General features: G+C 34.4%; 1 protein-coding gene across 1 annotated transcript in view; it reads left to right on the top strand.

Moving 5' to 3' along the window:
• Positions 1 to 13,690, top strand: part of METAP1D (methionyl aminopeptidase type 1D, mitochondrial) — a 76,920-nt gene that overhangs the window by 57,183 nt on the left and 6,047 nt on the right. The window contains 5 exon segments of the mRNA XM_069471081.1: positions 1,469 to 1,626; positions 3,712 to 3,861; positions 5,423 to 5,571; positions 6,162 to 6,204; positions 9,660 to 9,823. Coding sequence (XP_069327182.1) covers positions 1,469 to 1,626; positions 3,712 to 3,861; positions 5,423 to 5,571; positions 6,162 to 6,204; positions 9,660 to 9,823 — 664 coding nt within the window.

Below are 13,690 nucleotides of genomic sequence, written 5' to 3'. Positions count from 1 at the left end.
GGTAAATATTTTAGGCTTTGTGGGCCATGTGGTGTCTGTCACAACTACTCGACTTTGCCACTGTAGCGCAAAATCAGCCATAGACAATTGTAAGCAAATGAGGGTAGCGATGGTCCAATAAACTTTTATGTATGAGCACCAAAATTTGAATTTCATGTATTACAATATGTTCTTTTTCTTTTTATTTTTTTTGCAATCATTTATAAATGCAAAAATCATTTTTTAGGTCTTGGGCTATTTAAAACAGGAAGCAAGCCAGATTTGGCCCTTGGAGTGTAGTTTGCCAATTCCTGCCGTGCAGTTGTGACCTGTTGGGTATTTGTTAAAATTATTGTTATTATAAAAATAATGGAAATGTATAGTTAAAAAATCCTAACAGTATAGGAGAAAATAAAAGTAATCAAAAAGTCTTCCTTCCTACCTCCAGCCCCAATCACATACCCCAGAAATAACCACTATTGATGAATATCAATTTCCAGAAATTTTATAGACATGTATAAGCTTATTTAAGTGTATAAGCTCTTTTTACATTAGTGGGCTTTTTATACATATTTTTCAGCATTTGCTTTTTTCCTAACAGTGTATTGTGACCTCTTTCCATATTGTTACATAGAGATGATTTAGCTTATTCTTTTTAATGGCTCCGGAGTTTTCTGTTGTGTAGATATACCATAATATATCTAACCAGTCCCTGTTGCTGTTTCCCATATAGAAACATTTGGGTTGTTTCCCATTTTTTCCCACCATAAACAATGCTACATTGAGGGTATATTTTTATACATCTATCATTGTATAATATCTGCAGGAAAAAGTCCTCGGAGATAAGCTACTGAGTCAAAGGATACGTGCATTTAAAAATTTAATAGATATTTCTAAATTGCCGTTGTGAGTACTTTGAACCCTATGTTCATTTATGGGGGGAGGTTACACCTACTACATTTTTGCTAGTTAGTCTTTATCTGCCTTGAGCATTCATCACAATGAATTTCAGTGTAATACCTCACTGCCCGAGAACTTAACACAGGGTAGTAATCCTATGGAGGGCAAAAAGTGCAGCTGGCAATTTGTCCGTGATTCTTGAAAGGAAAACGGCTTTAAAGAGTATAAAGCCATCAAAACAGTGCCCTGAATCCAGGGTCAGCCTGGACATTGCCACATAAGGTATCACAGCAGAAATTGTTCTTTTTACAGACCTGGTGCTTAGCAGATGTTTCTATATGTTAGTTTCCCACTAGAGTTTTCCATTGTCAAGCATTTATGTAAACATAGTATTAGCTAATAAATATGCTGTGCTACTATTGTACTAGAGCTCAGAATACCACTGCTTTCCTTTCTATTTGGGGCTTTTCCTTTTTGAGTCAATAAAGTATTAGAATGATGATTTAATAGATAACAGTACAACATCTTCAAATGGAGTACTATGTTAGGTTTTTTTTTTAACTTAACATATGTCTATTTCTGCTCATAGGTTGTCATAGAATTTTCTCTTCACGACTCAATCATATCTACTTACACAAGCAGTCAAGCAGTCAACAAAGAAGAAATTTCTTTTTTCGGAGACAAAGAGATATTTCACACAGTATAGTTTTGCCGGCTGCAGTTTCTTCAGCTCATCCAGTCCCTAAGGTACCGTGTCGCCTATTATCTGCTGCTTTTTCCAGCCAAGATAAAGGTTGACTGTAGAAGCGATCAAACGTTTTTGTATCTTTGATTTCTGAGCCATTTGAGTCATAATTTTAAAACTTGGTTTGTGATTTAAAATAGTGATGTGAGAAGTTTTAACATCCTGCATTGCTGTAACATCAATTTTTTAAAAATAAAGCTCTGAGCTTTCAACTGCTTAGCTTATTTAGAATTAAAATTTCTATCATGAAATTTTCTATATTAAATTCCTAAGATGAAGATAAAACTCCATGTATGTAGTTTCCTAACTTTTTTAGAGGAAAAAAATTGACTATAAAATTGGGGTGATTCCAAAGAGATTTCTCAAAGCTAATACAGTAGATTTTTTTGAAAGCCTGCTCTTATACTTTCCATTTTATTGATGCTGCCACTGTCTTTGAATTGTCTTTTAGAGTAAATTAAATAAAACATCTCGTCTCAGAGCATTCTTGATTTTTTTTTTTTCCCAGAGATTGCAATTCTGTGGAAAGCAGTCTATCCATTTTTCAAAATGCAATATAAAGGAGGTGTGTGAGTCCTTTAGGAAGAAGAACAGCTAAAAGAAATATAGATTTGTCACAAAAATCACCTGCTTTCTCCCTTTTATGCATTTTTTTATACTGAACCCACATTAAATGTGCTATGCTTCCTGAAGATGAGTGGCCCATTTTCGTGGCAAAGGCTGCTGTGACAGAAAGGCCTCGAGATCCAGAGTACGTTCCTTGGCTCGGCTGAGGCCTGGCCGGCACAGTGAGAACCAGCGTTTGGAATTAGTCACAAAATTGACATTATTTTTCCTTAGTAGAAAAGAAAAAGAAATCTCCAGAGAGGAGATGTATTGTTTTAGACATTTCAGTCAATTTCAGTGACAACCCAACAGCCCTTCTGCCTGTAGCTATAACCTTGCCCGATCACAGAGCAGAGTGGATACAAGAACACAGGCTCTTTGGGGGAGACCTGGGGAGCATTTGTGGGCACGTGCAGTGGAGCTGCAGGAGAGCAGGTGCTCCTCCAGAGCTCAGCTGTGGCAAGCCAGACAACAGCGTTACCTGTATCAGAAAAGCCCATTTGAGCAGGAGAACAAGTAAAGATCCTGAAGTCCTGCGTGGTGGACCTCACAAAGAGGCGAGCCCTAACCTCAGCTCTTCCGGAGCTCTGCCGATGTTTCAATTGAATACTGTTATCTCCCTCAGCTTCCTGTCCTAAACTGCTGTGTAGCCTTACTATGTACGGTTCAACAATGTTAATCGTTTGTAATGCTTTACAAACTATAAATAGTTTGTAAAGAACTGTGCAAAACCTTGGACTGAAAGAAGCTCTGTGTGTAAGATAGTATTTATTTTCTCAATACTGCCCACAAGTTTAAGTAAGTGGTGGAGAATGGTCCGTAAGAGTGATCAGAGTCGTCTGTTTTGAGTTTTGGGAGGTGCTTTTTGTTTGTTCTTGACAGATAATGGAAATATTCTAGGTGATTTTTATGTACTTGGGGAAAAAAGAAAGTTGTTTTATTCTAGCCTCTCGGTTTGAGTATGGTTGCAAAGTGTAAGAAGTGTGTGTGTGTAATAGGCTTCAGAGAACTTGACAGGCAGCCTTTTTACATATTTTTCATGGAGAGAGGGTGTTGGGAGCTATCCTTTGCATAAATTTTATCTTTGTGTTAAGAAGATGAAAGTGCTCTTAATTAACCATTTGGCAAATTGGAAGCTTGGTGCTATTTTTCATCAATGGTGACATACTTCTAACCGGGTTGGGAGTAGGAAGAAAAGAAAACTACTGTTTGTTTTGACCAGAAGTCTACTTCAGTCCAGTTTGACTCAAAGCTTGGTAAGGTTAACAGACCGTCCAGAGGCAGCACTAACAGGCAATGTTAAGTTCAAAAGGGCAGGGGAAGGAACCAGGGCAGCCTGGAGGGTCTGTTGTGCTGGCTTCGGAGGTCGGTGCTCCGGCAGGAAGGGCAGAGCTCCATGAAGCAGGAGGCTGTGTCCGAAAAAATGATCCCATTGTCGTGCGCTGGGTTCTGATCTTCGTTTTCAATCCTTTTTCCTCAAGCACATAAAGAAGCCAGACTATGTGACGACAGGCATTGTACCCGACTGGGGAGACAGCATAGAAGTTAAGAATGAAGATCAGATTCAAGGGCTTCGTCAGGCTTGTCAGCTGGCCCGTCATGTCCTCCTCCTGGCTGGAAAGAGTTTAAAGGTGGCGTCTCACCAAGCCTCCGAACGACTTACATAAGGGGCCACAAACACTCTGCTTTTTTTCTTTCCTTTTAACTCTTTAACTTTTCTTTGTACATGTCTAATTTGTTTTAAAGCATTAAGTAAGGCCTCAATATGGGGGAAAGGAATTTTATTATTTTATGTGTTCATTCAAGAAGTAATTTAAAATCCAAATTCAGTTTTAACTAACAGAATTCTAGAGATACTTTGGGTTGAATCAGCCAATCCAGGTTGATCAGTGGCAGATAGCTTTGACTTTTGCTCTCTTGCTCCTGCCTGTAATTTCTGCTTTTATTCCCCACATTATTTGTGTGTACCTGAAGATTTGCCCTACCTTGTACTTTGTCTCCTGTTTTCTTGCGTTAGCTTTGCAAAGAAAGATCAGACCAGATATGCACAGCTATGTAATATAGCAATGTAATTGTGTAAACTGTCCTGCAAGATTTAGTTCTTTCATAATAATCTGAAATACCCTGAAATATAAGGATCATGAAAGAAAATATGAGCCTATAGTTTCCAAAATAAGGGCCTGCAGACTTAGGAAGTAATACTCAAAGATGAAATAACTTATGGTATCGTCTATGTAATAAACTTGTTATAGCAACATGACTAAGCATAATGTGAATATAAAATAACACAAAGAACATTGTTGAATAAATACTTAATGTTTAATAAGAGATTTTATTTTTGGTTGAGAATGCTATATATAAGTTCATGGAGATAATGTTCGTGAACTTAGAAAACTCAATTTCAGCTTTCTTTTAGTTTGGGAGCAATTTAGTTTGGGATACCTTCTAGTGAGGGAAAAATTTTTTTTAGAAACACATTTATTTAACTGGGCACAGTGGCTCACGCCTGTAATCCCAGCTACTCTGGAGGCTGAGGCAGGAGGACTACTTGAACCCAAAAGTCAAGACTAGTCTAGGCAATATAGCTAGACCCTGTCTCCAAAAAAAGAAAAAAAGATTATTTAGGCATGAAAGAAATCAAGATTAGTGAAAATCAAATCTCTACAAAATATAGCAGACTCAGTTTTTTAAATGATACCCCATAATATCCATGCCATTGCTGCAAAAACCATGTAATGTTTCACTGAGATAAAAAGGTGTGGGTTGACCTACTTTTTAAGCTTTGTTGTCTAAACTGAAGATCCTTTTGAGCATTTATTTATATGCCTTCATTAGCTCAGGGCACTAACCATTAAGAAAGAAGAAGGAATTGCTGAAGAACATATTTTTGAAATCTTCAAGCTAAAATGGAGTTGTATCATTTAATGATTCACAAATGATTTAGAGAATCCTAGAGTTTAAAATTCCTATTTCCCAATAGTCTATAACACCATCATATACCCAAATGATTGTCAAAAAAGGCACAATTTAGGATTGTAACATTAATCATTATTAATTAAAATGTTGTACCATAAGTTTGTCATAGTACATTTATACAGTCTCATATAGAAGTACCATTGCTATAGACATAATTGATAAATACAGGAGATGTCTTCAACTGTCACTGCATAATTTCTTTATTGAATATTTTAGGTTGACATGACAACTGAAGAGATAGATGCTCTTGTTCATCAGGAAATCATCAGTCATAATGCCTATCCCTCACCTCTAGGCTATGGAGGTTTTCCAAAATCTGTTTGTACCTCTGTAAACAACGTGCTCTGTCATGGTATTCCTGACAGGTATTCATTTCTTAATAACACATTGTTCCTTTGGAAAGTAAAACATGAAACTAAGATCTATAACATATGTTGAAAGATACTATCATTCTTTTGAACCCCACTGACAAACTTCTGAAGTTGAATATGGTAAAATAGAAATTTGGAAGTATTTTGCTTCTAAATGGATATAACACCACCATTTAATGTTTTATTAAAGCAGTATGTAATCTAGAAAAGAGGTTGTGCATTAAATATTTCTTTTACCTTCTTAGATTTTAACCATATACATGGTAAAAATCCAAATATTGGCAAATATTTGCTATCAACTATTGTTTTAGTTCTTGGTAAAATTAAGGTAACAAGTGCATGTTTTGAAAAAAAATAGTTGATTTTTAAACAATGGCAATGTGTTCATATTATATATTGCTTGTAAAATGTGATGTGTCTGACATAAGTTAAAGGTGAGATATCTTTATTCCATTTATTCCTCCTTCACTCCACATCATCATTGTTAACTCATTGGGTTTATGATAGCAGTCATTAGCTATTTATTTTTATATTCCTTTTATTGAGATCTGCCTATCACCATTTTTTTTCTGTTTATGTTTCAGTCGACCTCTTCAGGATGGAGATATTATCAACATTGATGTCACAGTGAGTAAATCATATAAAAAATAGTCTTTGATCAACTTCAGAATTGCTGGTAGCAACAGGAAGAGTGAATTGAAAATGTGAACTGCACCGGTGGAAGTGCTGTTTACTTCTAGACCCAGACGCAAGCAGCTGGTTTCCTTTTTTGTCTTTAACTCTGTGTTTATTCCAAGTAAACCCAGGCCTGACTTGAATTTAGGGCTGGAATCAGATGCACTGAGATCAATGTTGGCCTAAGTGAAATGTCAACCCAATCCTGCTATGTGTCATGTTTTTGAGAAGGTGTAATTGTTATTGATCCACTGTGTAGTTAACGCAGAGCACCATAGCACTGGGCAGCTGCTGAAGCTAGATATGTATGAGATGAGCTAACACGAAGAAAGCCAGCATTTTTCCTTCACTCTGCCAAGATTGATCTTCCTCTTCCTGCTGATTTTGAGTGGGGCCTGTCATTATCTTACTCTGTCATTAGGGGCTACATTGGCCTGTGTGTGTCAGTCTATTTGGACAGCAACTCTTTCGCTAGCAGTGTTCCCTAGATTTATTAAAATCCCTGAAGATATCGTCATGTTCCATTTCTGGTATAGAGAGCCTTGAGCCCTACAAGCAGAGTGATTTTCTGTCTGAACTTAAGTCTTCACTAAATGGTTAATAGCTTTTCTTTTAAATAACAAGCCTAAGTAATTTAATGTAGGGACTTCAAATTGTATAAGCTCTACCCTTTTCTAATTTTCTTAACCTTTCTCAGACTTGGATTATTTATATTTTCACAGTTCCTTTTATTAAAAAAATTTGTAACGGTATTTTTGGATTATGTAGATCATAAATAAATTCTGTACATCTGATGATTAACAAATAAATTTTAAATAAATAAATGAAATTTAGACATCTGATGAGAACTAGTTGAGATGGACACTATTCAAGGAATATGGTTTTTATTAATGAAATATTTTTAAGAATTGTATCTAGACCATGAGACCTACGCAGGAGTGGGAATGAGATGGAAACAGGCATCTGATGGTTGTATTCAGTCAGATTTTTAGTTAGTTAAATTAATTTAACCTTTTTCTTCATATCAATTTGTGTGGGGAGATAGGCAAAGATTCTTTCATTGCTGATACTATTTCCTATATCATTTTGTCCTATTTAGAATACTTGAATGTTTGCTCCACATATATCATGTTGGTATCTTTCCAACTCAGAATCATGTAGAAGGAGGTATTTTTTTAAGTGTACCTGGAGTAAAATCTTTTTCATGGTATGCTTTTATTTTGGATTGTATCTGATTATAGGGTTTTACATTTATTATCTCACCTAATCACCCTCTATAAAACATTGCTGCTTTGAATGAAATCGGCATATTCTTCCCTACTGTTTCCAATGTGTCCAAAGAGAATACTATATGCCTTTTCTAAGTTTCCTGAAGACTTTTAATAAACAGTTTTGTTTTTAACATTCAGATTCTTTTACAATTGTGAAACTCATAAAGCAAAATAAAATACTTTCAAGTGTGTAGAAATGTGAAGGAACTAGGAAACAGGTTAGTATCTTAACAAATTATATTTTTTATGAAATATTTTATTAAGTGAAGGAGTCCATTATCAGATCCTATACTTTTATCAGAAAAATACTCCTTGAATTTTATAATTGTTTACATACATCTAGTATACATCACAAGAAAATGGATTTCTTTCCCTCTTGAAAATTGAATGTTTTTTCAAAAAAAGACTTGATGCCTATAGTAGTTGCTCAATAAATATTTGTTAAATAAATGAAGTATAAGACAAGAATAGTTTGTGGGTACAAACAGAAGTTACAGATGACTACCCCATAGACTTTCAAAAGTATTGTATTTCCATATATTTTGAATCCTTCAAGTAGTCATTTTGAAAGGTAACAGTAATATGAAAAGGCAAATAAAGATTTTTAAAAAATAATACATTTTTACTTAACAAGCAGTTATATAAACATTCACAGTTGCCAATATTCTTGAATAATCATGCTTATTTTAGCAAATTTTATATTCTTATGTATAAAATCCAAACTTATATTTTCCTGGATTGCAAAGTACTGTCACGGAGAATAAGTGTATAAAACACTACTCTATCGCAAGGTAATTGGGATAATTTGATATAGTAAATACTCGATTAGAAGCCAATAATGCATCATATTAGTCTGAATCTGCCCTTTTATTGTGTCACTAACCTTAAACAAGTTACTTGTCCATGCCTCAGTTTCCTGAATTATAAAGTGAAGATCTAATGAAGACCTTTCTTGCTACCTTCACAAAGTGTACGAAAGCAGCTTTTTTAAAATGCAGGATGGTATACAGATTTAAGATATTAATTCAGTGTCAAAACAGAAAGCTCAAATATATTTTTATAATAGTTTCTGCATTCTAATACTTTATGAGAAAAATATGAAAAATAATTAGATAGGACAATTTATGCAAAATAACAGATTCCATGCTACATCAAAGGATCAATATTCAACCAGTCTCCTCTGCCTTCTATATCTGTTACAGTGTTTGGTAATCATTGATTTTTTATAATGAATCTGGTATCTTTCAAGATTCTGTAGGGCTAGTGAATCAATGAAGACTGATAAAATTCTATTTTCTGTAATTTTACTTTTAAGCCTGTTTTTATTATATTCTAATTCTTTAAAAATTCATATATAGTATTTTCTGCTAACATTCTTCTATCAGGAACATTTTTTTTTGTTTGTTTTGTAATTTCACAAAACCTTAAATTTTATTTATTTTTAAGATTTTTTTTATTTCATCATATTATGGGGGTACAAAAGTTTAGGTTATGTATATTGCCCATGGCCCCCCACCTCCCCATCAGGAACATTTGATTATGATTTCAAGTCTCGACATAGGATTTTTCTATACCATATTGCACTCCTATATTGGGCCACTTCAATTCTTAGAACTAAATTCTCCTACTGTCTATTATAATAGCAACACGTCTATCTTATTTCTTCTTGTCATTATATATTACTTCCAAATATAGAACTGGTAAAGAAAAGATCAAGTAAGTCTTCATGACATTGAAGAAAACTTTTCACTCTTAAATACTTCTTGGTTCTCTAAACCTATTGTGGTAATTGTAGATCATTGTCTTTGGTCATTAAGTTTTGGATATATATTTTTGTCTTCTTAGAAATAAGTTGAGGAATCAAAATATTACAGCAGTATTCCAATCATAATGCTGAACTAGCCATAGTAGTTACTTATTTGTTTTTAAATTTTATGATATCATTTTATGGCTTCATCTTTTTAATTTTTGCAAGGCTTTGGTATATATGTTTCTTTTTTATACACAAACTGGAGAGTAATTGTGGAAGGGTAAAACACATGAGTCTATTAAATACATAGATGAACACAATATATACTGAGGGAGAGTAGATTTTTAAACAAGGACACATATTTTAAAATTTTTGCCTGTGTTTAGGTCTATTACAATGGCTATCATGGAGACACCGCTGAAACATTTTTGGTGGGCAATGTGGATGAATGTGGGAAAAAGTTAGTGGAGGTTGCCAGAAGGTGTAGAGATGAAGCAATTGCAGCCTGCAGAGCAGGGGCTCCCTTCTCTGTAATTGGAAACACAATCAGGTAAGCCTTACATTGACAAGTAAAGGGAGGGTTGGCAAATGGTACAAAGGTTATTGGTGGCTTGGTATAAAGTTGATGACATGTTTTATGATTCAGAACCATCATTTCAGTCTGATATCAGTATGTGAACTGCCAGGCTGCAATGTTGTTCCCTGGGATTGGAAAAAAAAAAGGGGTTTTAAACAAGTGAATTATACCAGGGTCAGCAAAGCAACTTCTAGGAGGAGCAAGCAATATTTATATAGCTGCTTTTGTTTTAGCTTGATATATTATCACACCCTAGGGAAGAAAGTACCTAAGAAGGGATAAGCATCCCAATCTTTGGATAATGAGACAGGAGAAAAGCTAAATTTTATAAAGGAATGAAGTGAAATGTATTCCTATGATACAAAGATAAAAAGTGTCAGCTCAAGCAAGCCTTACCATTCAAATTAATAGATTAGCAAATAGCCTGCAAGGATGGTCTTCTGTCCTTTTTTGGTCTGGTTCATTTTTCCTCTAAACCATTGTTTGTTTTTCACACAGTATTCTATGCTTACTTTTTGAGTGTATGTATATTTTCTGAATCTAAGACTTTTCTTGGTAACATGTTACCTACTTTTAGGTCTTTTCCCCCCATAAGTGTTTTGAAGTAGACATGCAGAATATGTGTTTTCTTTTAAAGTAATGCATTTTGTTAAAGATGATCACATCAGTACCCTTTAAAGTACTGTTCTCATTAATATGAACCATTGAATACTTCCCGTTTGTCTAAAGGATGGAAGGCTTAGTCACCTTGAAAAGATGCTGCCTTTTTTCTTTGTAAGCCTTCAAATACTTTAAGAAAAAAGGCAGTAAAATATCAGTTAAATGTATGTATGGCTTTAAAAATATTGTAACAGTGTCTGAATCAAACTTTAGTAAAATCTCTTTGGGTTATATCTGAGAAGCTTTTATTGAAGACTTTGAACAAAATTGTGTTTTTGACAGTTTTAAATTATAGGCTAACTAGCCTGGGAAAAAAGGATAGTGTCTCTCTGTTCTTTCATAGGAAATGTTGAATCAGACCCCTACTGGGAAAAGAAATTTAATGCATATCTCACTATCTTACTGTCCATGAATATAATAGAAATGAATTCAAAATGCAGTTTTATTTTTGCAAATGGGATGAGTCGATAGATGCACCTCATATTTTTGAACACCTAGGGTTCAACAAATTTACTGGTGGTGTTCTTGCATTTTAACAAAATTTATTCTTCAGTAGAAGGGGGCAGAGAACACTAGATTCTTATTCAAGCATTCTATCGAGCTCTGCATTCATGGCTGTGTCTAAAGGGCATGTCAGCCTTTGATTCTCTCTGAGAGGTAATTATCCTTTTCCTGTCACGGAACAACAAATGATAGCTAACTACAGAGGCACATTTGCAGTAGTCACATTCATCAACTGCAGAAAAAAAAAAATTCAATTTAATTGTGCAACACAGCTGCACATGGGCTTTTGAGCATTTCTGTTGTTCTCCCTGTCTCGCTATTCCTCCCTCCAGATCTATTTTTTAAACTTTTTTTCTGGTTATTTTTTCCCCTTTTTGTCTCTTCTTCCATTTTTACTCTCTGTACTTTCTTGTTAAAGTAATTTTCCTTTGTGGCTCTCATTCTTTTTTCCCCATTGAAGGCTATGAATGTAGAAAATTATCACAATTACTCATATAATTGAGCCTCTTTGTAGCAAGTGCAACTCCAGTAGCCTTTCTCCATCATGAAAATGGTTTCATTATAGGGTTTTTCATATTCTCTGACACCATCTACACAGAGGAACAGGCGTGCAGATGAGATGTACTAGGAACAGGCTAGATCAGTAAGGTCACAGTAGGAATAATTAGCTCTGCTATGGAAAGAGCATCTAGGCCTTTTACTGCTACATAAATGTACTGTCCGTGGCTTTTAGTCACAAAAAAAACTTACTAACAAATGGAGCTCCCGCCTACTACTTTGAAAAAAAGATTTGTATCAACACTACAATTTTCCATCATTAAGACTAATAACACAGAGCCTAGTATACATCAAGGGGAATAAAAAGAAAAATCTCACATTCAAGTGGCGGCTGGGTGCTGACCTTTGTTCCCTTTTTTTGTGTACGACTTAACTCTTTACAAAAAAGAGCCACACGCCACACCAACATGCAGGTGAACTCCAGCTAGTACTAGCAAAGCATAGCATTCAGTTGGAAAATCTGATAAATCTCCATGCAGGATAATGCATTTCATTACATATTCACTACATTAATTCTAGCTACATAAAAAAAAAAGAAGAAGAAGAAGAGTAGAATTGAAAGTGACATTGGATTTTAGCTATCTGGATACAAAGGTCAGTCTTCGCAGAGTATGAATTTGCATGTACAAGCTCCTTTGAAAACCAGATCAGTCCGAACAACTGCACTTACAAAACTATGTGGAAAATAATAGACAATGAACTTTTTACTTTTACCCCAATACATTTCATTATTTAGATGGTTTATGTCTGCCACAGGAGAGGAAACTGCCCTGATTCTAACAAATGTTTGTTCTGATGTGTTAAAGCTGTGTTGCTGGACATCTATTATTTTGCCTGTTCTTATTCAGGCAGAATCTTAAGGGAGTAAATAAACAAATGATATCCACCTTTAAGCCAAAAGTACTTGAAATCATTACAGACCAAAGGTTTACAAACATCCTTCAACTCAGTCCCATTTATTTAAAGATATTTACCATCTTTTGCATAGCCTCCCCTCCACTGATACACTCTGAAAAGAGCATTCAAGCAGCTTATTTTAGTATTATGTTACCAAAAACCTTGAGCTCTCTATAGGAAATTCTGAAATTCTCCTCTGAAACCTAAAGAATAGGATGATGTCTCTCAAAAAGTATCAGTCAAGATGATTTAATGAAAAGAGTTCTCTATGTGCCCTTTTGCTTTGGGAGGGCTGCCTAGTGATCCTTAGGTCATAGTGTTATCATACTCACTGCACCTCCATTTGCTTTAAAATATTTCTAAATCTGTATTTTTGTAATTATCTCTAGATTATATGATCTGTATATACAAGTATATTGTGAATGTGTAGATTCATGCATCACAAATATGTGACAGTTCAATCAAAAATAATTTAAACTTAGAGTTGTAAATGTCATGATGAAAGTATCAATAAATGGTTTTTAATGTTTAATTCATAAGTATATGTTTTGATATTAATTTAGAACAATATGAAGCAGATTTTTAAAAAATAATCTCTTTCTATTAGATTATGCACATTTAAACAATAAGTGGCTCAGGCAAAATAAGTCATTTTAATGTCATCTGTGATGGATTTTTCTTGACAGCTACTGTAAATTACAATTACACTGCTTCTCTCTGCACATGAAAGTAAGCATTGCAATAAATTATCTTTTATTTCAATCTATCATGTCTGCTTTTCAGAAACAGAAAACCTCCAATAAAAGTTCAGCACTATTGTAAGAAAAATACAGTAATTTGTGATCCAGTTTGAAACAAAAAAAATATCACTTTTTTTGAAAACAGTTGTTGGCTTTCAAAAATATTACAAATTGTACTTAAACATCCCTTGTCATCCCAGGGAATCCCTGGATTTGTGCATTCCTTCATTCAAAGACAACTGCTTAAAATAAATATCTAGAAAGATCAAAGTAAAATTCCATTAACTTACAAAATCAGATGTCATTTGAGATCTTTTATTAGAGATGTGACCATTGGAGATTAGTGTTGTTTATAGGATTCATGTAAAAAAATGGTAATAAAACTATTTCCATGTGCATTTTTATTTCTTTATAAGAGCATGTACTTAAACACAGTACTCCTCTGCCCTCTTGGGGAATGTATTTTTAATCATAAAAAATA

This window comes from Eulemur rufifrons, chromosome 1 (genome assembly GCF_041146395.1).
Source record: "Eulemur rufifrons isolate Redbay chromosome 1, OSU_ERuf_1, whole genome shotgun sequence".
Taxonomy (NCBI): Eukaryota; Metazoa; Chordata; class Mammalia; order Primates; family Lemuridae; genus Eulemur; species Eulemur rufifrons.
The sequence above is the reverse complement of the archived record's forward strand: the minus strand, read 5'-3'. Positions and strand labels throughout refer to the sequence as shown.